Source organism: Myotis lucifugus, unplaced genomic scaffold (assembly GCF_000147115.1).
Source record: "Myotis lucifugus unplaced genomic scaffold, Myoluc2.0 scaffold_23, whole genome shotgun sequence".
Lineage (NCBI taxonomy): Eukaryota > Metazoa > Chordata > Mammalia > Chiroptera > Vespertilionidae > Myotis > Myotis lucifugus.
The window spans coordinates 7129054-7155041 of NW_005871071.1; the positions used below are offsets into that span (position 1 = coordinate 7129054).

The 25988-nt window shown below is 42.0% G+C and overlaps 1 protein-coding gene across 1 annotated transcript in view; it reads right to left on the reverse strand.

Moving 5' to 3' along the window:
* Positions 1–25980, reverse strand: part of SLC27A2 (solute carrier family 27 member 2) — a 44350-nt gene extending 18370 nt beyond the window's left edge. The window contains exons 1-4 of the mRNA XM_006086034.3: positions 25684–25980; positions 16321–16530; positions 11911–12069; positions 9075–9199 (exon numbers count right to left, since the gene is read on the reverse strand). Of these exons, the coding sequence (XP_006086096.2) occupies positions 9075–9199; positions 11911–12069; positions 16321–16530; positions 25684–25771 (582 nt within the window). The 5' untranslated portion in view covers positions 25772–25980. The remainder of the gene's footprint in view (positions 1–9074; positions 9200–11910; positions 12070–16320; positions 16531–25683) is intronic.
* Positions 25981–25988: the final 8 nt, after the last annotated feature.

Below are 25988 nucleotides of genomic sequence, written 5' to 3' on the forward strand. Positions count from 1 at the left end.
GTTCTCGGTAGGAACTGTCGGCTTTTCAGAGACCACCCTCACGCCCCACCACTGCTGTGCCTCACTGCCACTCCAGGAATAAAAGGCCACAGATATTGGAGGAATACTTTCTTTTGCTTAAAAATAACCCCCTGACCTGGGGCTTACCTGCTCCCAGGCCCGTGTGAGAAGCTCCAAAGTAGCAGTCTAACATGTAAACTCAAGACCTTACTTATTCCATCTGCAGCCCACAATCTTAGTTCATTTCCTTATCTAATGGGTGGTGAACATCTATCTCCCCCAATAGACTGTAAACACCTTTGAGACCAAATATATTTCTACATCATTCTTTGCCCCAACTGACCACCCCATTAGATTGTAAATGTCTTTGAGGCCAAATATATTTCTATATCATCCACAGTAGCTGGACCTGTGCTTTGCATATAATGCAACCCCTGCAGGAAAAGAGGAAATAGCTCCACCAGAAAACCCTCGACTTCCCTGTTCAACAGTTAGTAGCTGGGACACCAGCACAGGGCAGGGCAGAGGGTGCAGGAGGCTGCAGGTGCCTTGGGTGTGTGGGAAGTGGGCCAGCCTCCCTCACAGGTGCAGCTGTCACCTGCGGTGGCAGGTAGCTGGGCATAGTCACAATACCATGGGCTCAGTTTCCATCATAATCTGAGGGATCTTATTATGTCAACAGAAGGGATTAAGGCTCTAGGCTGGAAATGTTTGTGGACACAAACCTCGAGATCCTGGAGCCTTCAGAGATGGCGGGTTCTCACCTAAGAGTGAGATGGCTGCGACTCGAGTTCTTTCCCAGAGGAGACATGGTGTTTCCACATCACCAAAGCCACTCCTCAAAAGAACGAGCTGTATGTGAAGTCAAGGGTCACCTGGCTCAGTTTTCTTTAAAAGGATCAAACCTTCTACTCCACATTACAGGTGAGCTGCAACGTGCAAACACCTGGGGGCTTACATCCTCACGGGATTTAATGACCGATGGAGGGTGAGAGGTCAGGGTAGCCAGAGAGGAAGGTAGGGCCCCAGGTAATTAGAGTAGCAGAAAACTTTCACTGAGGGCTTTACTATGTGTCAGGCAATTGCCTAAGTTTCTAAAGAACCCTATCAAAAAGTGAGAGGTAGGAAAGCATTTCCTTCAAATAACAATTGAGGAAATTAAACCTGAGACGATTAAAAGAATTTGCCGAGATCACACTGGTTGCAATATAGTTTCTCCAAGATTCAAATTCAAATCTATGTGACTTCAGGGAGTGCTTCTTTTCTTAATTAGAAAAACAAAAAGAGTGACAGACACATAGTTTAAGAATTGAATCATACTGAAAGGCTTTTAGATGAAGGAAGCTGTTCATTCATTTTTCTGTTCTCATCCTTTGTCCCAGCCCACCACCCTTTTAACTTATAACTGTTTCTTATCCTCTTATTTCTAAATTAAAGGTTTATACTACTATCTTTTGATTAATCAATTTTATTTTTTAAAAAAAATATATTTTATTGATTTTTTACAGAGAAGAAGGGTGAGGAATAGAGAGTTAGAAACATCGATGAGAGAGAAACATCGATCAACTGCCTCCTGCACACTCCCTACTGGGGATGTGCCCGCAACCAAGGTACATGCCCTTGACTGGAATTGAACCTGGGTCCCTTCAGTCCGCAGGCCGATGCTCTATCCACTGAGCCAAACCAGTCAGGGCTGATTAATCAATTTTAGACATTACTTATTGATTTCCTATTGTACTAGATGAGAATCAAGCTCTCTCCCATTTCCCCAATGTCACAATTTCTGGTTAAATCAATATTCAGTGCTCAAATTGCTTTGCTCATAATATACTTTTGATGAGTCAAGTAATATCCTCTGATTAAATTCTTGAATAAATTTTTGTTTCTCCTAGAATTAATCACCTCCCTGCCCATTTGCTTTGCTTTTATTTTTTTTTAATTTTGTTTTATTGCTTAAAGTATTACAAAGAGTATTACATATGTCTCCTCTTTTTTTTTGCCCCTTGACATTCCCCCAACATCCCCTATCCCCCAGTGTCTTGTGTCCATTGGTTATGCTTATATGCATGCATACAAGTCCTTCGGTTGATCTCTTAATTTCCCACCCCCCCTCTCAACCCTCCCCGGCCTTCCCATTGTAGTTTGACAGTCTGTTCGATGCTGCTCTGCCTCTGTATCTATTTTTGTTCATCAGTTTATAATGGTCTTTATTATCCATAAATGAGTGAGATCATGTGGTATTTTTCTTTCATTGACTAGCTTATTTCACTTAGTATAATGCTCTCCAGTTCCATCCATGCTGTTGCAAATGGTAAGAATTCCTTCTTTTGCTTTGCTTTTAAAGTTTCTCTTTGTAGGTCTTTTCTCACTTTCCAACAGCCTCTAAGTAAAATTTTCTTCATGATGAAATTGATCAGATGACATAATTTCTATCGTGCTCCTTTGAGCCTCAGCTCCAGTCTGGACTACTTGCTCCCCAGGCCCGGCGATTCCCTTCCCTCTCCTTCCCAGATCCTGGGCCTTCAACCCTCTCTTTCACTCTCCTGTTTGGGTGGAACATTTTTTTTCTAGTAACTTTCTGAAGTTGATGAATAGGAGGTGAATTATTTTGAGACTTTGGATGTCTGAAATTATTCTTATTGTACACTTAATCAATAATTTGATTGGATACAGAATTCTAGATAGGCAACACTTTTAGCATTTTGAAGGCATTGCAGTGTTGTTGTTGGCAAGTCAAATGTTATTCTTATAGAATCTTTTCTTCCTCGTTTTTTGGTCTTAAATTTCATCCTGGCCTAGTTTTTATTGGGTACTCTATTGGCTTTTTCAAACTGTCCTTCAGTTCTTGGAAGTTTTTTTGTATTATTTCTTTGATAATTTCCTCCTCTATACTTTCTCTATTCTTTTCCCGATTTCCTATTAATTAGATATTGGATCTTTTGGATTCATATTCAAATTTTCTTTACGTTGCCTCCCCTCATGTCCACCACTTTATCTTTTCTCCAACTTGCTGTAAGATTTCTCAACTTTATCTTCCAAACTTTCTATGGATTAAAAAAATTGTATTTCAGGAGCTCTTATTATTTTCTTTAATAGTATACTATTCTTGTTTTATGGATATAATATCTTTTATAATATCTCTGAGGATATTAATTACAGGTTTTGGGAAGTTTTTCCTGCTATATAAATTGAGGCTGCTGCTTCTTTTCTTTAAATGATCATTTCTGTTGGAGGCTTTCCTCAGGTGTCTGTTGATCCTTGATGTCTGTTTATATTTGGGAATAAGGCAACTAAAAGATGTTTGAGCCCAGCCGGTGTGGTTCAGTGGTTGAGCGTCAACCTATGAACCAGGAGGTCACAGTTCGATTCCTGGTCAGGGCACATGCCTGGGTTTTGGGCTCAGTCCCCAGAAGGGGGCATGCAGGAGGCAGGCAATCAATGATTCTCATCATTGATGTTTCTTTTTTTTTAAAAAAAAAATTATATTTCTTTATTGATTTCAGAGAGGAAGGGAGGAGAGAGAGATAGAAACATCAATGATGAGAGAGAATCATTGGTTGGCTGTCTCCTGCACGCCCCCCACTGGGGATCAAGCCCGCAACCCAGGCATGTGCCCTTGGCTGGAATCGAACCTGGGAACCTTCAATCCGAAGGCTGATGCTCTATCCACTGAGCCAAGCCGTCCAGGGCTCATCATTGATGTTTCTATCTCTCCCTCTCACTTCCTTTGAAATAAAAAAACCCCACATATATATTTTTAAAAAGCTGTTTCAGTAGCTTTATGTGGTGGGAAGAGGCCATTGCCAGGTAGGCTGCACTATCTGGTGATGGGGCAGTGAAAAAAGTCCAATTTCTTTTCTGGGAAAGTTGAGTTCTCCCTAAGAATTACCCGCCTCCATTCTCTTGTCTATAAGCATAAACTGGCTCCTGGAGTTCTAAAAGCTGTACCGGGAAAGGGAACTGGGGGTTTCCCTGGTCAGTAAGTAGATATTTACTCAACCTCTATGTTCAGTGCCTCACCCCTTCCCTGCTTGCTCTTGGGGTCCTTGAGTTCAAAGCCTCTCTAGGTCTTCTCCAGCGAATAAACATCCTACCTCCCACTAGGGTAGGAGAGGGGGCAGCAGGTCCTGCTGTTTCCCACACAGACTTTCACTTTCAAAAATCCTCTCGTTTCCAAGCCTGACACCTCCTGCCATCTGCAGTTGTGTTTGGCGTCCTCAATTTCCTTCTTGTTGACACCTGCCTCTTGTTTCACCTCCCTCAGTCCTGTGATGACAGTGACCTTCACCTCTCTGCTTTGTACTGCGTAGTTCCCTGTTGCTATGTCTCTTGGTTTCTAAGACAATGTGCATCTTTTTCTTGTCCTGGGTTTTGGAAGACTTCCAAGAGGTGAAAGGGCAGAAGGTATTCACCATCTTCAAAACAGTTCCTGAGTCCATGTTCTTACCAGTGAATATGCTAGACTTCAGCCTGGCTCCCCAGGAGAGGACGAAGCACCCACTGACAGGAATAAAAGGGCGAGGCTCAACATCTCTGCTTTATAGAGAGGCCGCTCTCCCTCCAGGGGATCTTCCGACTGCGGCCAGGGGACTGTCTAAACCACCCTCTCCCACATCACTCTTCCACGAAAGGCCCGTTAGGATGCTTTGCCACAGTCACAATTAGTTCTCAGCAAAGTAAAGCCCTTCTCACCTGGCCCAGTCAACCAGTCTCGCCTTCTGCCACACTGCTCGCAGTTCCCAATATGCCAGGCACTTCCCCTCACTGCTCTGCAGCTCTGCACATGTGTTCCGGCTAACCAGAAGCCCTTCTTTCTCTGTGTGGCTGGGGAACTCCTCTGCACTCTTCAAAACTCAGCTTCTGTGGCAGCCTTCCCTGATTCTGCTCTTTCCCTCCTTCCTCTTGCCTGTCCCTGTCCTGGCCCCCACAGGTCAAACTGGTCACTCTCCACTCTGCGCTGTTACATACCTCTCTATTCTGTCTTCTACCAGAATGGAGGTGACACAGATAGACATTTTGGGCTGGGAAAGGACCACAGAGGTTACCTAGTTTTGGAAGGATGGCAGATAACACTAGGATATAAGCTGAGTTTATTCAGCTATTTCAGAGTTCTGGTCTACCTGATTTCCCCTTCCTGATATCGTGCCTGCTATGTATGGTCCCTAGAACTCTTTCTGGTTCCCTTTTCCTCCTTCTGCCCGGGTCACACTCTTAGTAGGCAGGACAAAGCCTCATTTCGACCTCTTTCTATAGCTTCAGTCCCTAATTGGAGTAGAGAAACACTCAGCTTTAGAGGTATCTTGTCCCAATAAATAACTGGAACACTGAATGATGCTGTCTTTTTAGGCAATGACACAAACTAAACGGGAGCTGACAACTACACACGGCAGGAAATGAACCAAACTAGCCTTTCATTGTAAAGAAGTGCTCAGAATGCTAAATCCCAAATATAACAATGGAAGACAGGTAAATAGATAAGACTCTTCAACAATAATACTGTAAAAAATCACTTAAGTCAATAGCGTTGCTATCCAACCCCCTCTCAACATTAGATAAGAGTAATTGACTAATTTGAGTATCTTCTCTTATTTCTTCCTTTGTGTATGTGTGGCAGAATTTTCTTTGATTCATTCAATGAATATGTATAGAGCAACTACTATGAGCTATACGTTCTTCAGCACTGAAAACAATGAGAATAATGGTTACCATTTGTTGATTATAGTGTCAGGTATTTTGCTACATGCTTAACATACATCGTTTTGCCTTCACAGCCCCTTGTGAGGTAGGTACTCTTGTTTCCCCTGTTGGCTGATGGGAAACAGATTTAAAGGTTAACTATCCCGATCAAACAGTAGAATCAGGAGTCAGGCCTGCTGACTCCAGAGTTCTTGCTTTTAAGCACTACATTAAGTCGCTTGCTCTAAATCTGAACTCCTCCCCTAAGGATGGCTAGGAGCATACCTCCCTACTCCTCTGCTCTACCAAAGGAGCTACTGAATGTGGTTAAAAAGAGGGAGGAGAAGCATTACTCCAGAATACCCCAAATTCTCCTGAGGAGCCATGCCATGTCTGAGGAAGGATGTCATTGGGCTCATGTGCTCAGCTAAAGCAGAAGTTGCCTCCCTGATATCCACTGCTAGAGATGGTGGTTAGCCCTTCCAGGGACAGCCTTTTTAGGCAGCTCTAAGGGTGAGAAAGATCCTGATTACACTGATCTACAGCCTTCCACCATTAGTTCTACTTTTGTTTGGGGAGTTCATTTAATACAATCTTCCTTTACATCCACCTGGGCTTCCTATCATGACCTGTTTTCTTTTTAAATTGTAGTAAAATACACATAACAAAATTTACTACCTTAACCATTTTTAAGTATACGGCTTGGTGGTATTAAATATATTCACAGTGTTGTGCAACCATCACTAGCATCCATCTCCATAACTCTTTTCATCTTGTGAAACTAAACTCTGTACCCATTAAACAATAGCTTCCCATTACTTCCCTCCCCCAGCTCTTGGCAACCACCATTTTACTTTTCTGTCTCCATGATTTTGGCTACTCTAAGTACCTCATATAAATGGAATCATGCCATATTTGTCTTTTTGTGACTGGTTATTTCACTTAATATAATGTCCTCAAGGTTCACCCATATTGTAGCATAGTTCAGAATTTCCTTCCTTTTTAAAGCTGAATAATATTCCATTGTATGTATGTATGTACAGTACCACATTTTGCTTATCCATTCACCTGTGGACCGACACTTGTGTTGCTTCTACGTTTTAGTTATTATGAATAATACCGCTGTGAACATGGTGTACAATATCACTGCTTTTTAAAACCAATTTCATAAACATAGGTTCCTTCTTTTTCCTTCTGAGTAAATTTGTATGTCAAGAGATTTTCAGAATCTGTGTAGCTTCCTGTGCCTCAGCTTTTTGCTTATCCATTCATCCATCCATCCATCCATCCATGGACACTTGGGTTGCTTCCATATTTTAGCTATTATGATAATGCTGTTATGAACATGGTGTACAAATAGCTCTTTGAGACCTTGCTTTAAGTTCTTCTGGATATGTACTCAGAAGTGGAATTGCTGGATCAGATGGTAATTTTATTTTTAATTTTTTGAGGAGCTGCCATATTGTTTTTCACAGTAACTGTACCATTTTACATTCCCACCAGAAGTACACAGGGTTCCAATTTCTCCACATCCTTGCCAACACTTGTTGTTTTCTTTTTTTGGTAGTAGCCATCGAATGGGTGTGTAGTGGTATATTATTAGAGTGTGTGTGAGTCTGAAAGAGCTACACACAAACATTTCTTTTCCTCAAGTCCAAAGGCAGCTCCCGTTAGAACTAATAGAAATAACATGCTCTCCCTCAGGAGACTTATATTTGACAAGGAGGTAACTTTAGGCAGAAAAGAAAAGCCAAACAGAAGGGCCCCATATAGATTACTGGGTTTTAATAGAGAGTCATGCAACCTTGAGGACCAGATGGAAAACTAATGTGAAAAAAATTCAATAATGACATCAACAGAAATTGCTGTAGAAAAGGTCCTAACCTAGCTTACCACTACTTATGACCCTCATGAATCCTTTGAATCTGCCCCCCAAATCAGAGTAATAAGTACAAAGCCCTAACATTTTGGGGGAACATATTCCTTCCTTTAACTTAATTATATATCTTTCCTTGGTGAGAACTTAGATGTTCATTCAGCAAAATTTGTTGCTGCCTAGGATGTGCCAGATACAGATCTTGGTGCTAGGGATCTGGCAGCCAACAAAGCCCCCGGTGCATGGAGATTTCATTTAATTGGGGGAGACAGACAACAGTCATGTACACCTGGACTATGTCAGAGGTGATAGCGCTGTGAAAAGCAGTAATCCATGAGATGAATGGTAAGAGGCAGGGTGATAACTTTGTTGTTAGTAGGAGGGGCCTCTGATGAGGTGGCATGTGGTTCAAAACTGAATGAGAGAACTGGGGCTAGAGCTTCTTATACTTAAACTTCTTATACACAAACTTCTTATACACAGCGGCTGTTAAATAAGTTGAACATAACCAATGTTTATAAATAGCAATTTATCAACTTGGTGATCCTTCTAATTTGTTTTCCTATGATGAGTGAAATGATTAAAGGAAGTAGAATCTGGTGAACTTACTGCATTGCCTAGTCTAGTGTTTCTCAACTGAGGAAGATGTTGCCTGCCAGGGGACATCTGGCAGTGTTTCAGGACAGTTTGATTATCACGATCTGGGGGAGGAATGGAAGGGTACTACTGGCATGTCCTGGGAAAAAGCCGAAGATATTACTAAGTATCCTACAGTGCATTCAATAAGTCCACACAGCAAAGGGTGAAGGGACTAAAATATCATCAGTGCCACTGTTGAGAAGCCCTGATCTGGTCCCCAGGCAGGCTGGCGAGAGCTGAGGGACTGGGCAGGAGGTGTTCTTCCAAATATTCCATCAAGATATCTGGACATGTGTAAACGGGATAGATCCAGGGCCCTTGGAGTTACCCTGGGGCATCTGTTCCAAACCATCAGACTTAGATAGTTTCAAAGCCACATGGGGACTTATTCATTAAAGTAACATTAACTAAGTTTCCTGACTGCCTTTGGTATAAGAGAAGGCCAGGAGACAGATGTGGTCCCAGCCATCAAAACTTTTATTCCCCAGGGAGAATGGGAGACATGAAGACACCTGCAATGTGACCAGGACCACAATGGGTAGATATCAAATGATGTACGGTAGAGAGTAATGACTCTTGCCATATAAGCAATCATTTGAGCTGAGCTTTGAACCTGAGTAGGCTTTAAATAGGCAGAGAGTGGAAAAGAGGGTAAGATGTGAAAACAGGAACAAAGGTGGGGAGTGATAATATCAAAAGCAACTGTCATCTAGCAAATCTCTTCTATGCGATAAGGTGGTGCCAAGCACTCTGTTGTGACAAACAGTTAAAAGACTAAAATAAAAACTGATACATACAAACCAGCTAAAGCCTAGCATGACCCAAACTGACTTGAATTCCCATCTTATCCATTTCAAAAAGATAATAAAACATGGGGAGTTACCTGGGGCGAGTTGCATAAATACCGAAGCAGTTCACCGATATACTGAATGACAGTGACATTGTATTTTCTGCAATCATCCCAAAACTGGCTGGCTGAAAATTTGTTCCGCAAAACTAGAGTGGCACCTACAGAGAAGGAATAGAAAGGGTTAGTAAAAAAAGAGCTACAAGTATTACACTCATAAATGTGCTGAGAACCAAGTACATTCAATGCATAAAAACCCAAATGAGACCTGGTTTTGTCCTGTAGGAGCCTCCAATCTAGTCAGAAGAAGACATAAAAAAGTCTTTCTAATAAAAGTCAGTGTGCAATAAATAAAAGGTTCAAGCAAGACCCTAAGGGAATGTGAGTGTGTGTGTGTGTGTGTGTGTGTACATTAATTCTGTTTTGGCAAGGGCTGAGAAAGGCAATTTTTGGAAGAGGTAGAATTTGAATTAGCTCTTGAGAAATGAATATGGAGAAAGATGAGAGAATTCCAGGCAGAGGAAAAAGCATGAACATAAAGACAGGATAATTCAGAAGGTGTTGGAGGATGGCCAACACTCAGTTGACTTGTAAGTGGGGTGGTAAAGCGTGGGTGGCTCATGAAGATGAAGCTGGAGAAGCAGCGAGGGGCGCAGTCATGGAGAGCTTGGAAGTGCCAGCTGGAGGAACCAGACTTCATTGTGTGGGCACTGGAGAGCCAGGTTCTTGAGCAAGCAGGAGAATTCTTCTTTGTTGGGGGAGTAGAGAAAATTGTTCCCCAAGATGTCCACATCCCAATCCCTAGAACCTGTGAATATTCCACCTTACATGGCAAAAGGGTCTGTTTAGATGTAATTAAGTTAAGAATTTTGAGGTGGGAAGATTATGCTGGATTATCTGTGTGGGCCCGATATAAACACAAGGATCCTTATGAGAGGAAGGCAAGAAGGTCAAGGGCCGAAGGAGATGGGATGATGGAAACAAAGGCTGGAGTGATATGCTTTGAAGGTGAAAGAAGGGGCCATGAGCCAAGGAAAGCAGGCAGCCTTTAGAAGCTAGAAAAGGCAAGGAAATGGATTCTGCCCTAGAGCTTTCAGAAGGAATGCAGCTCTGCTGATACCTTGATTTTAGGACTTCTGACATTCAAAACAGTAAGAGAACAAATCTGTGTTCTTTTAAACCACTAAGTTTGTGATTTGTTATAGTAGCAATAGGAGACTATCACAATGGGTAAAATAATGTATCTTGCCCTAACCGGTTTGGCTCAGTGGATAGAGCGTTGGCCTGCGGACTCAAGGGTCCCTGGTTCGATTCCAGTCAAGGGCATGTACCTTGGTTGCGGGCACATCCCCAGTAGGGAGTGTGCAGGAGGCAGCTGATCGATGTTTCTCTCTCATCGATGTTTCTAACTCTCTATCCCTCTCCCTTCCTCTCTGTAAAAAATAAATAAAAATATATTTAAAAAAAATAATGTATCTATTATATTTAACCTAATTAGAGGCATGAAATGTAGCAAAGTGAAGTAAACTCACAAATATTTATGTTCTTAGTTTATTTTTACTCCTATATAAACAAAAATCCAATGTTTTCAAAGAGGAGACATTTTTAAAAAGACTATTCCTTCTTTTGCATGTATTTTTGCTGCTCAAGGGAATGTGTGAGTGGTTGAATTGTCTTTTTGGGAGCCTCAGAGTTACCCTGTTCTCACAAGGCCCACCAATATGATCAGGGCCACCCATTTCCTGCTGATTTGGGGGCTGATATGGGGCTAAGTGTTTTACAGCATCCCACTAAGTTGGTGAGGGAAAGAAGCAGAGTCCTGGGCAATTGTATATGTATATGTGTATATTTAGGGTGTCCCACCCAAAGTTTATACACACACTTTGAATAATTATAAAAGCAGTGTTTATTAAAATACATTTCATTTTCAAAACTGAGCTATGAGCTGTTAAATGTGTATACATTTTTTTTGGGGGGGGGAATACCCTGTATACACATATATAATTATTCATAATAAAATAACATGTTGAGAAAAATTTAAGTTTTTTAGCTTAGAGCGTTAGAGATGGTTTCCTGGAACAGGAGGATACAAGACAGAGCCTTAATGTATGAAAGTTGGCATCAATCCTACTGAAAGAAGAGAGGGTGGCAACTCTGTTTTGAATGGTAAAGTTTGAGAAGGAAAGAGAAGAGATGACAAGCCAGGTATTCTGACCAGAGCTGAGGAGTTGTAGGAGTAGGGAAGAATAAAGTAGAATGGGAACAACTGAAGGAAAAGTTTAAATGAAATGCTAATGGAGACCAACATGTAGATTTCTAAAAATGGAAATGATGGCAGAGAATTATGTATCAAATATGAGAATCAAGTGTTTGCCTTGGCTGCTGTGGCTCAGCTGGTGAGGTGTCATCCCATTCATGGGAAAGGTTGCTGGTTCAATTCCTAGTCAGGGCATATTCTTGGGTCGTGGGCTCAATCCCTTGTGAGAGGTGTGCAGGAGGCAGCTGAATGATTACTCTTGCATTGATCTTTGATATTCCTCTCTCCCCCTCTTCCTTTCTCTCTCTTTCTTAAAAAAAGAAAAAAAAGTAAAATAAAAAGAATCAAGTGTTTTGACCTGGATAAAGACATCAAATATTTTTTTTAAAGTTTCTTCCTTGACATACTGAACAATTGTAGCATTATACTATTAGATAAGCAGGCATGAAAAAATAGAAATTATTTAAATACCTGCTTGCCATGTGTGAGTCAAACAGCTTTGTTATTAACACTTCCTACCACACAGGAGAGTAGCCAAATTTTGAATTACTTTTTCTTATGAGTAGATGTGAATGTATACTGACCTCCATTGCCTTGTTGAGAGAAAAAGCTTACCAGCCACAATGCATCCATGTAAGCCAATCATAAGCGCAGCGCTGTGGTACAAGGGCAGAGTGGTATAGATGATATCATCTTTCGTAACCCTGCTTATAAGACTGAGGCCGGTTGCATACCATAAGCGATGATGATTGATCATTGCAGCTTTTGGGAGACCTTTGTAAAGATACAAGAGTATGTCTGAGTGAGCCAAGACCAGCCATTCACAGACACATGGTCTGGGAGAGAGATCTGGCTTGCGATTCATCGTCGGGCGATTAGAGAATTGCAGATGGAAGGGCCATAATCAGTTAGACCAGGAGTCGGCAAATTTTTCCGTGAAGGACCAGATAGTAAATGTTTTAGGCTTTGCACAGTCATACAGTCTCTGTTGAAACTACTCAACTCTATTCCTATATTGTAGCTGACAGCAACCAAACAATAACGCAGCGATTTTCAAACTTTTTCATCACATGGCACACATAAACTAATTACTAAAATTCTGCAGCACAAACAACAAACAAACAAACATATTTTTTGCCAACCTGACAAAAGAATTAGGTATAATTTTGATTCATTCACACTGGATGGCTGTTGTGTTGGCTGTTACCATTTTTTAATTTGACAATCTAAGGCAGTGGTTCTCAACCTTCCTAATGCCACGACCCTTTAATACAATTCCTCATGTTGTGGTGACCCCCAACCATAAAATTATTTTCATTGCTACTTCATAACTGTAATTTTGCTACTGTTATGAATCATAATGTAAATATCTGATATGCAGGATGTATTTTCATTGTTACAAATTGAACATAATGAAAGCATAGTGATTAATTACAAAAACAATATGTAATTATATGTGTTTTCCGATGGTCTTAGGCGACCCCTGTGAAAGGATCGTTTGACCCCCAAAGGGGTCGCGACCCACAGGTTGAGAACCGCTGATCTAAGGGAAAAGACGTCAGTGCCCCTGACTAAACAGTCAGGTATTGCATGTTTTAAAAATTCTTGTGGCACACCAGTTGAAAATCGCTGACATAAAGGAATGAATGTGGCAGTGTTCCAATAAAACTATTTACAAAAACAGGTGCGTGTGTGGGGGTGGAGGCTATATTTGGCACACAGGCCAGACTTTGCTGCCCCCTGTGTGACATGGTTATTACAGTAGTAATTTTAAGAGAAAGAAGAAATGACTATTCAATTTCTGCTCTATCTCTACCACCTTACAGAGTATTTTCAAAATTTCATTTAATTCTCATAATTAATGAGATAAGTAGAATTATGTTCTCTAATCCACAGATAAGAAGGATGAGATTCAGAGAGTAAATAGCCTATCTATCCCATCACCTTCCCTCATAACTACTTTTGTGATTTCTTAGGTGCTCTTCTAAAGTTTCTGTATGTATATGCATAATGTACATACACATATATATGAAATTTTGAACATTTGCTCATATGTTCTTGCCCTTTCTTCCATTTAAAAAATAAAAACACTCTTCAGCACTTTTCCTTACACTTAATAATGCATCTTGGAGATCTGTCCACATTTGTACATAGAAATTTCCCTTATTTATTCGTTCATTTATTCTCTCTCAGTCACATCAAGTCCTTTGTATATTATATTTTATCCACACCATTTTGCTATTTTAAACAATGCTGCAGTAAATAACCTGGTCCACATGGCAGTTCACACTATGAATGATACCATGTCTGTAGGATACATTTGCTGAAGTGAGATTGTGGGGTCAAAAGACATGCCTTTGTAATTTTGATAGGTACCCACAGTGCCAGCTGTAAGGCCGGTCCCTATTTTTCCTCCTGTCAGCAATACATGAATGTACATGCTTCCTCAGAGCCTTGCCAAGGTGTGCTCTCAAATGGGAGAATGTTTGCAAACCTGAAAGGTGAAAATTGATATCTCAGTGTAGTTTTAGTATACTAGACTAAATACATTTGTATATTCTTAACTATAATTTATGTAAGTTTTTTGTAAGACCTTATTGAAAGGATATGCTTATATTGTTTCCTATGGAAGGTCAACTTAATTGAGGAGGGTGTGAAGGCCTTACTAAGGGGCTGAGCTAGAGTTTAAGACCTGAGTGGGTCAATTGGCTTTGTGAAGAGAAATGCAGTTCTCTGTACACTCAGACCCTTCAGTACTTGATGGTACCTTTGCCAGGTATCGCCTAAAGAACAGCAAACTACCATCATTATAAACATAATTCAAAGTTCATTTTCTCTGGCATTGTGTTAGTATTTAATGCCCCATTTTAAGAAATACTAATATTAAGAAATAGAAGAAAACATCAATAAGCCCATTGTATTCACCATGAAAAAGAATCTTCTGAATAGTAAAAGCTCTGAATTATATATAGACAGGCATAGCCTTTGCTGCTTTGAAGTACTTTCAGAAACTTTCCTAATTTAAGATTTTTGTATTAATGAAGAATTAAGAGTGCTTGGTAACTATTACATAATTCTGTGCCAATGACTGCCTTTGGAGGAACAGGAAAAACATTTTGTTCTCCAGTTGCTTAAGGGAGTTCTTTGAATTAATGTTTATAAGAGCAAAATTTTATTTAGAGACAAGAAGAAAAGTAAAATAAACATCAACCCAACTATCTTTCATGTAAATATAAATTCTGAATTATGGGATTAGTTAAGGAGTGTGGATTCTCTTTATCTTCCTAGAATGGGTTTTATTTTTGACAGCCCAAACCTGCATGGTGAATCCATTCCATATTTATCTAGTATTAAGACTAGAACTCCCAGTCATTCACCAATGGCTCATTAATTTCCCAAAATGAAGTTTACAATTTAATTTTTCCACTCTCTTAAGAATTGAGGACAAAGTCTCATATGTTAAGGTAGAGCCTGTATGTAGTGGAAGCATTTGGTTAACTATTCAGCCTACCATTTGGTTGGCAATATAGTATATAACGTTTGGGAATAACAATAGTATACATCTCAAGAAGGGTGGAGAACTGTATGAACAAATGCCACAAAGCTCCTAGGAGCACACCTAGTACATCTTACCCTTAATATGTATTGCCCATTCCATATCGCAGTGTTCCAACACTGCTAATTGGCAATGTTTTTTCTTAGTGGCTCATAAAAATAATGGTGCAGCATCCAGTGTGATGAAATATAGTATTTTAGGCCCTGAGTTGACAGCCATCCTACACCCACAGCAGCAAACAGCTCCAGCCATCCTACACCCACAGCAGCAAACAGCTCTAACTCAGTGTTGCATAGGAAGATAGTAGTCAAAACATTTATATAAATACTAGAGGCCTGGTACACAAATTCATGCACCAGTAGGGTCTCTCGGCCTGGCCTGCGGGATTGGGCCAAAACTGGCTCTCTGACATCCCCTGAGGGGTCCTGGATTGCAAGAGGGCGCAGGCCAGACTGAGGGACCCCACTGGTGCAGAATTGGGGCCAGGGAAGGATGAGGGAGGTTGGCCAGCTGGGGAGGGACCGTGGGAGGACTCCAGGGTGTGTCCGGCCCTTCTCCCTCAGTACCAATTGGCCGGACCCCAGCAGCAAGCTAACCTGCCGGTTGGAGCGTCTGCCCCCTGGTGGTCAGTGCAAGTCATAGTGAGCGGTTGAGAGGTTGAGCGGTTAGCATATCATTAGCATATTACTCTTTGATTGGTTGACCGGAAGACTGGACACTTAGCATATTAGGCTTTTATTTTATAGATGACCCCATTATTGTCCTATAGTCTTCTCTGGTGATCTATTTATAATTGGTTACACATTACATATGGACTCTGATTATAATCAAAATACAACAATCATTTAAAAAATTCCCCAAACCTACTCAGTTCCAAATTGATCCATCATCACAACTATTTTGATAATTTTTGGTTAACCACTTTATTCTACATATCAAGGAGGGGGAAATATGCATAGCTTCGAGAAATTCAAATGGGATCATGTGCTATGAGATAACATCATTCTCACAGGCAAAGAGCTAAATCCCCCAGAGAAAGATAAATATCACATGATCTCACCATTTGTGGAATATAATGAACAACATAAACTGATGAACAAAAATAGAACCACAGTCATAGAAGCATTGAATAGACTGTGCAACCTAAAAGGGAAGGCAGGGGGGAGGGGGTAAGAGATCAATCAAAGGACTTATATGCATGCATATGAGCATAACCAATGGACACAGACAGGGCAGGGGGAGTGTGCTGGGGGATGGGGGTGGCCGGGGAGAGGTTAATGGGGGAAAAAGGAGACTTATGTAATACTTTAAACAATAAAGAATTTAAATTTTAAAAAAAGAGCTAAATCCCTTTAAGTATTAGTTATTTGATAACTTTTGTCAAAGAGACCATTTGAAAACCTAACCCACCACTGAACTCCTTCTTCAGGGTAGGTCCATTTCTTTTAGAATCCTGTCTTTATTTTTACCTGTGGTTCCAGAAGTATAAATGTATAAGGCAGGCGTGGAGAACGTGACTTCAGACCTCCAGGAATCTGGGACAGGTTCGGTTGAGACTTCATCCACTTTGTCTAGGAAAGAGTCAACCCCGTCTGTGTTGGAAGTTCTGCTCACATAATAGATGGACACATCATCTTTCTTCAGGCTTGGCAGCACCTCTTCAACAGCTGCTTGTAGTTCTTAATTTAATAAGAAAAAAAACCAAACGAATTAAATTAGCCCATTAAAGTTCTATTAGTGCAACAGGTGAGAGGGTTCACTTGAAATGCAGGCAGACAGGGCAGGGGTCCAATGGAAAACAAAGGCAGGTGAAACATAGGCGGGGGCAGACATGGCAGTTTGAGCCAGCCTAACCGCAGGAACCAACCAAGCAGAAATAATAAAATGTTTCTGCACTCAAAGTGGGAGGCATGGGAAACCAAGGAAGGGCCTGCGGTAAACAAGATGTACGAACACATAGAAACAGAGAAAGTTCAGCATGGGAACAGAGGAAGAACACACAGAAACAGAGAAAGTTTAGGTCTGCTGCTGGGCAAGAACAGTTGAGGGAATCAATCAGGTGACGTCACAGATAGACACAGAAGCAGGCTTGTAGCAAATATATACCCCTGGACTACAAGGCTTTAAGGGGCAGCCCGTTATTGGGTTCCCCTCCCTTTGCGGGGAGTCTGAATCTGCTTATAATAAACTTTCCACACTTTTGCTTATATCTTCTGGTCCGAGTAGCTCATTCTTTGGAGTCTCGAGACACGATCCCAGGAAAATACTCGGCTCACCGTCTGGGTTGTCACAGGCTTCACGGACATCTTATTTTCAGCAGATAATTTTTGTTAAAATGTGTAGACATGACCAGTAATGCTTAGAGTTATATATTTTTAAACATGGAGTTTGCCACATTTGAAAACATCACAAGGTTCTGATATTTGAGGGAAGGTTGGGTTTTAGTGGTTTTTCTTTTTTAAAAAAAATATATTTTATTGATTTTTACAGAGAGGAAGGGAGAGAGATAGAGAGTTAGAAACATCGATGAGAGAAACATCGATCAGCTGCCTCCTGCACACTCCCTACTGGGGATGTGCCCGCAACCAAGGTACATGCCCTTGACCGGAATCGAACCTGGCACCCTTGAGTCCACAGGCCGACGCTCTATCCACTGAGCCAAACCGGTTAGAGCTTTAGTGGTTTTTCTTAAGCAGCAAATGGTTGGTTAAAATCTGTACAAACAAATGGACATACGGGTAAACATCAATATATATAAGTGCATGTATTTGGGCCCCACAGGATCAGCGGTGAAAAATACTTTTTTGAAGGAAAGAGAAATGAAAATAAGGGAGCCATGTGAAGTAACAAAGATGATGGAAGCTGACAATTTTTTTTTTTAACACATCAGTAACAGGAAGTTCTATTAGGAAGCTCCAGCTGATCTGAGAAATAAGCTCCAAATTTCACAAGCATATCCTATGGCCTGAGAAAAACAACGATTAGCATGTTTTCACCATGGTCACAATACAATAGTGGATTATTAAAAAAATTTAAAGTGATCAGTATTGCCTTAGCCAGTTTGGCTCAGGGGATAGAGCGTCAGCCCGCAGTTCGATTCTGGTCAGGAGCACATACCTGGGTGGCAGGCTCCTCCCAGGCCCAGACCCTGGTGGGGGCTGGTGCAGGAGGCAACCAATGAGTTTCTCTCTGTCTTTCCCTCTCTCTTCCACTTTCCCTAAAAATCAATGGAAAAAGATCCTCGAGTGAGGATTACAAGAAAAAAAAAAAAGGACCAGTATTTTTTAAAAATTAAAATAGAACAAAATAGAAATTTTCAGAGCACGACATGCATAGTAAAAGATAGGCATTGTTTTTAAAGGTTTTGCTTCAGTTATGTGGGTGTTTGGGTACTGGATCACACATAAATGTATTTTTTACTGTGGGTTATGGTAAAAAAATGTTAGATACCAATTTAATATGCAAACTACATTTAATATCTGCCACTTGGATCTGTGCTCTTAAACCATAAGATGAGATGGCCTTTAAGCTCACTTAGCTTGAACCGTGACAACTGAAGTGAATATTAATGGGAAGGTGACTCAATATCCCAGGGAATTGCCTTGGGGAGCTCTGCCTAAGTCATCTTACATGGTTTGTTTTTCAGATGTTTGTGAATACTGTCTCCATTAAGATGAGAAATATCTGGATGGATGCATTGAAATTTTTAAGAAATGTTTTTATTGATTTGAGAGAGAGAGGAAAGGAGAAGGAGAGAGAGGGAGGGAGAGAGAGAGAGAGAGAGGGAGACATTGATTGGCTGCCTCCTGCATGCCCCCACACTGGGAATCCATCCTGCAACCTGGGCATGTGCCCAGACCCAGAATTGAACCAGCGACCTCTCAGTACATGGGATGATGCTCAACCAACTGAGTCACACAGACCAGGGTAGATGCATTTAAATAATAAAAAAAATTTAATCAGACTCATGGACCTGATAAAAATAAATGAGATAGTACAAAAGGGTTTATAATGACAATCAACAGGCTTTTACTTCATCCCTCCTCAAAACGAAACCTTTTTAAAGCTGTTTCTTCTGGCAATCAACTCTTCATCACCAAGTAATGTACTTTTCCTGCTACCTCTTGACCTATTAATTTTTATCCCTACCCCCATTTTACCCATGTCCACTCACAACAGTTCACTTTATGTTGTCTAGGTTAATGGTATTTACATCTATTTTGAGACCATAATTCTGTCCTCCGAGCTTTGTCTATGGGTTGGCTCTAGAAGCTAAAAACCAATAATCTGAATTGACAAGATTATGACTCTGTAAATATTATTTGCACTATAGTCACATTTCCACTTACATGTGGAATCTAATGAACAAAATAAACTAACAAACAAAACAGAAACAGACTCATAGATACAGAGAACAAGCTGACAGCTATCAGAGCCGAGGGAGTTTGGGGGCTGGGTAAAAAAAGTGGAGGGATTAAGCAAAAAACCCACACAAACAACCTCATAGACTCAGACAACAGTAGGTGATTACCAGAGGGAAACGGGGAGGGGAGAGGCAGAACAGAGTAAAGAGGCGATAAATGGTGACTGAAGGAGATTTGACTTGGGTGGTAAATACACAATACAATATACAGATAACGTATTACAGAATTTTACACCTGAAACCTATATAAGTAATGTCATTATTAAGTAATGTCACTCCAATAAATTCAATTAAAATAAAAGAAAAATAAAGGTCCTAGCTCCGTGGTTGGCAAACTGCGGCTCGCGAGCCACATGCGGCTCTTTGGCCCCTAGAGTGTGGCTCTTTCACAAAATACCACGTGTTTATAATGACAATCAACAGGCTTTTACTTCGTGGCCCATGCGCAGAAGTCGGTATTTTGTGGAAGAGCCACACTCAAGGGGCCAAAGAGCCGCATGTGGCTCGCGAGGCCGACCACTAGCTGGTTTGGCTCAGTGGATAGAGTGTCAGCCTGTGGACTGAAAGGTTCCAGGTTCGATTCTGGTCAAGGGCACATGCCCCGGTTGTGGGCTGATCCCCAGCTGGGGGGCGTGCAGGAGGCAGCCAATCAATGATTCTCTCTCATCATTGATATTTCTATCTCTCTTTCCCTCTCCCTTCCTCTCTGAAATCAATAAAATATATTTTTTTAAAAAAGAAAAAAAAGTATTCCCAGTTACGCTAGCAAAGTGCTAGTTTGTTTTTGAATAAAAATGTACTACCACCCCCTTTTAAACAGGGAAGAAGAAAATTTGAGAGAACATGTTTAAGCTAGCGGTCCATTCAGACCTTGGGCTACCTGGCTGGAACCCCAGCCCTAGGATACACTATTCATTTGATGTCCGTGTTTCTGTCCCCCACCATCTATGCACAGACTCCCTACACTATGGTTCCAGCCCATCCTGTGCTCATCACTAGTTTCCTCTCTGTCAATGAGACCCGAGAAAGAGAGAGCACCTCCCTCCTACACCCACTGCCAGATGTAACTGGAACATAAACAAGTCTTTGGTAGGGTGAGTCTGGGCTTGGGGGGGATTGTGTCTAAATGGATTTTCTCAAATCAGGATACATGTGATTTGTTTTACATCATTTTTTATGCCCTCTTGCCCAACCCAATGGTTCTTAAGCTTCAGAGAAGAGAGTCTGTTACATTCAGCTAGAAAGGCACAACTCAATGCAACATTTACAGAGTGACGATTGCCCAGAAGTATGGCTCAGTGGTTATATTATGTGCTAGATATATGAGAGAATTCTATGTCCCTTAAGATCAGGGGTCCTCAAACTACGGCCCGCGGGCCACATGCAAATACAAATATTGTATTTGTTCCCATTTTGTTTTTTTACTTCAAAATAAGATATGTGCAGTGTGCATAGGAATTTGTTCATAGTTTTTTTTAAAACTATAGTCTGGCCCTCCAATGGTCTGAGGGACAGTGAACTGGCCCCCTGTTTAAAAAGTTTGAGGACCCCTGCTTAAGATAATCAAAGGGAATTAAAGTGACTCATCAAAGTTACTCCTTGGGCAACCCAGAGAGATAACAGGAGTGGAGATAAGATTATATCTATGCCCTGATCCTTAGCTAACATTAACACTGGAAAATGATCTCTTTCCATCAACGTTAGGCCACTGCTGTTGGCCATTCCTTGATTTCTCTGAGTCCCTATGTCCTCAACAGTGGAATCTCATCAGTAAAGAGCTTAAAAAATTGCTATTATTTAAGTCCAGCCTGCTCTAGTCCTTACAGAGTAAAACTCTTTAATGAAGCATCTCACCGTGTTACGGAACTGATGAAAACTGCCTCTTGGGCTCCTCTTGCCTGAAATGCCCGCTTCCCAATTGCACTTGCTCAGCTCAGTTGTCAAGGACCCCAAAAGCCTTCACCCTCTGCTCTTTACCCCCCTCCCTGAGCTCCTGCAGCCTACTTATCCCATTCTCCTGGATGTCACAATCAGATGTGTATGCAGCTTAGTTCTTTTGCTGGACGGTAAGATCCTCGAACTAATTCATTTTCTTAACTTTTCATCCCACCCTGGCAACTAGCTTGTACTTTATGGGGACTCTCTAAATGCTTCTTGATTTGAAGTTAGATTGTTGTGCCATCTGCTTTTCTTAATCTAACCTCAAAAGTTTGTATGACAAGACTTCTCCTTGGTCCTGACACTAGTTCTATAATGAAGTTCTCCTGTTTTAGAACTTACAATGATGCAACACCTTTGAAAAAAAATTGGAAGCATTTTCTTTTATCACATTGCTTAAAGGTCCAATTTTGTTTTTCACAACCTTAAAAACCAGGTCAAAGGTAACCTGGAACATTTTATGATCTCGCTGGACCCAGGTCTTGCAACAGGAAGCATCTTTAACTGTTACTAAAGCCTTGTATATGAGTAGAGGCCACACTGTGGGAGCCTTGCATGGCTATATTGGGTCAGATGGTGGAGATCTTGCCAGTAAACTGATGGGAGACCTGGGTTACCCTCTAGTAGGAGAGCTAGCTTAGTGACAATCTTAAGGATAGCCTAAGTGGAAACAAAGCAAATTTACTGTGAGGCGAAGGGGGGGGGGACTCTTTTGAATGGTTTCACAAAATATCCTATGTCGTATGAAATTAATTATATAATTATATAATTACTAGAAGCCTGTTGCACAAAGATTCACGCAATAGGCCTTCCTTCCCCTGGCTGCTGGCACCGGTTTTCCTCCGGCACCTGGGACCCAGGCCTTCAGTCTTCAGTCTACAGTCTTTAGTCTTCACTCCGGCCAGAGCCTTCAGTCTTCGCTCCGTGCCTGCATATGCAAATTAACCACCATCTTTGTTGGGTTAATTTACATAGTCACTCTGATTGGCTGGTGGGCGTAGTGGAATGACACCAATTTGCATGTTTCTCTTTTATTAGTGTAGGTAATTAATTAATTCCTGTGTTTCTCATATTCCATGTTTGGGAAATTGCTTGAAAAACTGCCAGACCAACAAGTTGGCTTCTATCAATAAAGCTAACACAGATTCAAATAAGAAGGCAATTGTTTTCCATGTAATTATTTACACCATACCCTGCCACAGAGAAGGATCCTGAAATGTACTACAGAGAGAAGATGATATTCTCTGGGAGACGGGGGCTTCTGTTCGATTTGGGGAAGTGTTTGTGAATCTTTGACTTTTGGGAAATAGAGTAAATTCTGAAGAAATAACTGGGCACTGAAATTCCTGATAGTGCAGACTCAAACCCTATTGAATTGTCACCACTCCAACATGTAGAAAACCCCTCACCTTTATGTACCATGTTCAGATGGTGTAACAGGATAAGAAGTGCCCTGGAAGTGAGAAAGAAAATTGGGTTCTGTCCCCAGCTCTCCGTTGCTAACTAGCCATGTGACTCCAGGCTAGTGATATCACCCCTCTGGGAAATTGCTCAGCTATGTAACAAGTGGAAATAAGACTAGTCGTTTCTCAAAGTCTAGTCCTCAGACTGTTTGCTTCAAAATCATCTGGGGAAGGGGTGGGGCTTATTATAAACATACACATCCCTGGGTCCCATCACAGTTTTTCCAGATCAGTGCTTTTTGGGGATTGGAGTTCAGGAATCAATTTTTCAAAATAATCTAGCTTCCCAGGTGATTCTTATGCTCATTAAAATTTATTTTTTAAAGTTGTTTTTTTTTAACTGAAGTATAACACATTCACCGAAGTTGGAGGATTATAGGATTAGAATATCTGTAAGATTCCTTCCAACTTGAAAGAATTCTAAGAATTTGTCAATTCAACACATTTAAACATGGGCACATTTACTAAGCATGCAACTTTGGACTCTGTGCTACCTCCTTTGCGGGAACTGATTCTGGTCAGAGTGTAATTCACAGGATGTGCCATAGTCCCTCAGTGATTTGGAAAAACTGAATGTTTTGCAAATGTGTGGCCTCTCTCCAAGGTCAGTTTACTGCTAGAGAATGTCATGGGTCCACTGGAAAGCCTGGTTCAAGTGTGATCTAAATGTTAGAATTTCATTATACTCTCCATGTAAAATGACCCAAACAATAATGCTCAACGGCAGAGGACTGTCTGGGTGGACATGGAGATATCTGGTTGTATCTTTGACCTGAAATTCAGAACCAAACTTTATTATGGTCATTTAAACCCAAGTTCTTTGTCAACAAAACTCCCAGTCCTTGACCTTCCTCACTGGGGGCCTGGGATATAGTCATGTGCTGCATGATAATGGTTTGGTGAATGATGAACCATATATACAACAGTGGTATAATCGATAGCCAAGGTGTGCAGTAGGCTATACCATCCAGGTCTGTGCATTCTATGATGCTGGCACAGTGACAAATTGCCTTACAATGCATTTCTCATAATGTATTCCCATCGTCACACAATGACGGACAGTCCTGTGCAGTTTAATAGTATTTCAATCCCTCCTGAAGTGGTACAAAGATCACTGTGCTAAGAACTTCCCTCTGAATTGGCTGGTAAAGTAACAGAGTCTTTCGGTTAAAATTTGGCCCCTTGAGTGTGGCTCTTCCATAAAATACCACGTGCAGGCGCGCACGTACAGTGCAATTGAAACTTCGTGGCCCATGTGCAGAAGTCGGTATTTTGTTGAAGAGCTGGTATTTTGTGGAAGAGACACACTCAAGGGGCCAACAAACCGCATGTGGCTCGTGAGCCATGGTTTGCTGAGCTGCAGTTTGCCAACCACTGGGTTAAATAGTGAAGTTGTCTCATTTCCCAGGCAACTAGAAACTATTGGGAGTTTTCTTGAAAGGACCATGACTTCCAAATAACTCCGCTGCCTTTAAAACTGCTCTCCCTCCCCTGTTTTTAAACTTTTAGATAACACCTTCATTTTGGGGATCTATTATGCCACATGAAACAGATGTGAAAATTTCCAGGTTTCTCACAAGTGAGTAGATATCTCATCTTCCTGAAAGGCAAACTGCTTAGCTTGCCTCCGTTTCCTTAGCTGTGAAATGAAGGGGGAGAGCAGATGGATGCTTGATCCCTTCCAGCTCTAGTGCTGTACAGCCATGTAGAGGAAGGAACACGACCCAAGCGAAGTCATGGGCTCTGAAGTTGGACAGACCTAGGTTGGAATTTTGTTGTTGTTGCTATTAATCCTCACCTGAGGATAATTCTTCCATTGATTTTTAGAGAGAGAGAAACATCAATGTGAGAGAGACACATCTATTGGGTTGCCTCCTCCACGAACCTCTATGGGGGCAGGGATTGAGCCTGCAGCTGAGATAGATGCCCTTGACCGGAATGGAACCCGAGACCCTTCAGTCTGTGGGCTGACACTCTAACCACTGAACAACCCAGCTAGGGCCTAGGTTGGAATTTTAAGCCTCATTTCCCTCAGTTCTGTAACAGGGGTAATGCTAGATTATCTCTCAGGGTAATTAATCAAAGCATCCGGCATACGACCTTGTCAGAAAGGCGTCCCAGAAAGGTGAGGCTCCCTGACTCCCTATTTCTCCAGGTCTTTCAGCCCGCACTTGGCTGGCCTCCTCTTACTAGCACAGTGAGAAGCAACTGCTGGTCCTTATTCATGTGCAGAGACAAGTTTTCTGGGAAGGGAAAACCAGCAGCCTGGGGGGTAACAGGTTCTTGGTTGCTTCCTGGCCTGGTCACCACTGCAGCATGCAGTTACCTGAAATATGGCAGGAATATGGCAGGAGGTAACCACAGAACCAAAGGTCACTACTGCTATCGATGCAAAAGGGGCTCACCAGGGCACTGCAGCAGATCCCCAGAGTCTTCTCCTCGGGGGTCAGTGGGGTCTCCTTTCTGCAGTGAGAACCCAGGGAGGCTAATAGTACCTGGGAACTGGAAGCAGTCATTGCACAGGAAGAAACCAAGGGTCAGAGAGGGAAAGTGACTTTCCTACGATCACACAGCCAGTCAAGCAGCAGAAGCGAGAACAATTTTTGGGGGATCCACTGTTGTTCACAGTCACGATCCTCTACATTTGAACGCAGTCAGTCTTGTTTATTAAGAGCTTGGACTCTCACGGTGAACAGCCCTGCTGAACTGACCCCTTCCTCCCAGCTCTTTGACTTGGGGTATGAGGCTTCACCTCTCTGGCCCCAGTGGCCTCACCTATAAAGTCCCATAGTAAACCCTACCTGTTGTGAGGATGAAAAGCAACACCGGATAGTGCTTGACACAGTGCCTGGGACGGTCAGCTCCCACGGATGGTTCTAACGATCATGACTTAGCATTTCTAGGAAGGGTTGCCATCCCCTCCCTCTACACCTCCAGATCCGATCTGACCCCCCACACCCTCCCCTCTGAGGAGCCCAACGCCAGGGCCAAGCGCGCCCCGGGCTCACCTGGCGAGGCCAGTAGCACCTTCGCTCCGCAGCACTGGAAGCAGTGCAACAGGGACTTGGCGCGGATGTTGTAGTTGAGGCACGCCATGGCACAGCCCAGCTTGGCCAGCCCCAGCCACAGCCACACGAAGGCCGGCTCATTGCCCAAGAAAACCGCCACGCAGTCTCCCTGGCGCAGGCCGAGGTGGTCGCGCAGCGCCCGCGCCACTTGGTTGCTGCGCCGGTCCACCTGCGCGTAGGTGAGCGTCTCGTCGCGTAGAGCAGGAACGGCTTGTGCGGGGTCTGGCGCGCCTTCTCCAGGAAGA